This window comes from Numida meleagris, chromosome 26 (genome assembly GCF_002078875.1).
Source record: "Numida meleagris isolate 19003 breed g44 Domestic line chromosome 26, NumMel1.0, whole genome shotgun sequence".
Lineage (NCBI taxonomy): Eukaryota > Metazoa > Chordata > Aves > Galliformes > Numididae > Numida > Numida meleagris.
This window is the reverse complement of record NC_034434.1, coordinates 3574286-3576633: the sequence shown is the minus strand read 5'-3', so window position 1 is coordinate 3576633 and position 2348 is coordinate 3574286. Positions and strand designations below refer to the sequence as shown.

Genomic DNA, 2348 nt, shown 5'->3' with positions numbered 1-2348 from the left:
TTTTTGCATGTGTTTGCATTGGAGTGGGGGAGGGTTTTGCCTGTTTTTGGTGGGGGGGGCAAATCTGAGCCAATTGTGGGTGGGGGGGGAGTCTAACACGTGCTAACAGCTGCCCCAGCCCTGGCCTGCCACAGTGCCCAGCAGGTCCCGGGGGTGGGGGGTCCCATGCTACCCCCCCCTCCTCTTTTGCAGGGACCATGGGGTGCACCGAGCAGCACCAGGCCCTGGCCCCCCCCAACCCTGCCAACCCCCTTTGTGCCACCCCCTCTCTGTGCCTCTCCACTCCTACCCCATCCAGCCGTGTCCGTCTGTCTGCGCGCCTGTCTGTCTGTCTGTCATCCCCCCCCCCACACCCAGCTCCCTGGGGCACTCCCTTCTCCTGTGCCCACCCCGGAGCGTCCCTTAACCCTGTGCCCCCACGGGGGTCACCGCACTGGGATGGGGACACCCCTGTAACCACCCCTCGCAGTGGGGTCGGGCTCACCTCTCGCCCCCCGCCCTGGGGCGATGCTGGGGGGGCCCTGGGGTCGCTGCCTTACCCACACCACCAGCCTTGCCAGCCCGGGCTGGGGGGGGCTCCGGGGCGCTCAGCTCTGCCGCTGCCAAACCGCCTCCGCCCGTCGTGTGCCTCAGTTTCCCCTTTTTCGCTGGGGGGGGGAACTCGGTGTCACTGCCTGCCAAGTGCTTTCAGACCCACCTGCCCCGGTGCTTGCCCCCGCCGGGGCCGGGCAGCTGGGCCCCCCCCGGCCCTCCTGAAGGGCAGAGGGACGTCCCGTATTTATGTCACCCCCACAAACTTTATTTAAAAGACCCCGACAAAGTGTATTTTATTTATTTATTCTCCTTCGTGTGTGGGGGGGGCTCGCCCCGCTCGCTTGGTTCTTTGTAATAAACATTTCGGTGAGATCTCTCCCCGCGGCTGTGCCTGGTTGGGGGGGGGGGGGGGGGGCTGAGACCAAGCACAGCTCGGCTCTGCAGTGACCGCAGCCTCTCCTGGAGGGGGTTGGGGGTGGCCGGGACCTGCCCGGCTCCTGGGGAGGGAACACGTCCTGCTTTGGGGTGCAGTGGGGCTGTACATGCTATTTACAGGGAATAAATACAGCGCTGCTGGCTCAGGGCTGCCGGCACCTCCACTCGCTCTTCTCCGGCCAATACTCGAATGCTTTCCTGCGGGGAGACACGGGGATGTCAGTCCCCGCTCCGAGCCCCCCCGCCCCCCCCAGGACACGAGGACACTAGTCTCCTCCCCGCGGGGTTGCTCAGGGCACCCCGTCCCCGTACTCACTCTCGTGGTGGGGGCGATGCTCGGCACACCAGCCCAGCCTGGCAGGGGCACACCTGGTTGATGCTGAAGGCCAGACCCCCGGGGGGCACGTGGCAGCTCTGCCCCAGCTCCAGCCGCTGCTGGCACAGTAACTCGCCGTGCCGCCGCGCGCAGCAGCTGCCCACCCCGCAGTCCTCGTCCCGCTGGCACCGTGCTCCTTGGAAGGGGGGGAGGGACAAAGAGAGGGGTTAAGGGTTGAGAGCCCCCAGCCCCGTGCAGGTTGCAACGGGCCCTGGGGGTTGCAAGCTCGCTCGGCCTCATGCACATTGCAGTGGGTTTTGCAATGGGTCCCGCTGCCCGCAGCAGCTCTGATGAAGGATGATGGTACCAACCCCACCTCCATCACATCCCTCCGCTCCCGGGCTGCCCCCCACCCCCATCCGCTGCTCACCCTCCTGCCCGTCGGGCACGGGCTGCTGGCACTTCCCGAAGGTGCAGAGGAGGCCGTGGGCGCAGTGGGTGTCGCGGCGGCAGTACTGCCCGGCGGGGCGCGTGGGCAGGCACAGCCCGAAGTGTTCGTCGCAGAAGTGTCCGTGGGCACAGGGGGTGGTGGGGCCGCACGGTGTCACCTGCGCGGGGGGGAAGGGGGCAGAGCAGTGGGGTCAGGGGGGCCCGGCTCCATCCCCACCTCCGGGATGGGTCAGAAACGGTTCTGGAGGGCAGCACGGGGTGAGACCGGGTTTGGGTTCTGGGGGTGTGGGTGGAGCCGGGGCCACTCCTGGGGGGTGATTTGGGAGCTCCGCGGTCCCGGAGGCTTTAAGGGCACCGCCGCTCTATGCCGTTTTCTCGAGGGAAAAGAAAACCCCAATGCTAAGGGCGGCCGCACAGCTTGGATCTGGGGGCGGCGGCGGGGGAGGGGTCCCCGCATCGCTTCCTCGACTCATAAAATTCCTGCTCCAGGTGAGGCTCGAACTCACAACCTCGGCATTGCTCCGCGTACTGCCCTATAAGTACCGCGCGCTGACCGATTGCGCCACTGGAGCGCCCGCTGCCGCCCGCCGCGCCCGCGCCCCCTCCCGACCCG

General features: G+C 67.4%; 1 protein-coding gene and 1 non-coding gene across 2 annotated transcripts in view; both read right to left on the bottom strand.

Moving 5' to 3' along the window:
* The window catches only part of LOC110388698 (dickkopf-related protein 3-like), a 2229-nt gene continuing 847 nt past the window's right edge, over positions 967–2348 (bottom strand). The window contains exons 2-4 of the mRNA XM_021378232.1: positions 1716–1895; positions 1286–1481; positions 967–1167 (exon numbers count right to left, since the gene is read on the bottom strand). Of these exons, the coding sequence (XP_021233907.1) occupies positions 1113–1167; positions 1286–1481; positions 1716–1895 (431 nt within the window). The 3' untranslated portion in view covers positions 967–1112. The remainder of the gene's footprint in view (positions 1168–1285; positions 1482–1715; positions 1896–2348) is intronic.
* Positions 2217–2307, bottom strand: TRNAI-UAU. The gene is given in 2 exon segments: positions 2217–2252; positions 2270–2307. It is a non-coding gene; the product is annotated as a tRNA-Ile (tRNA).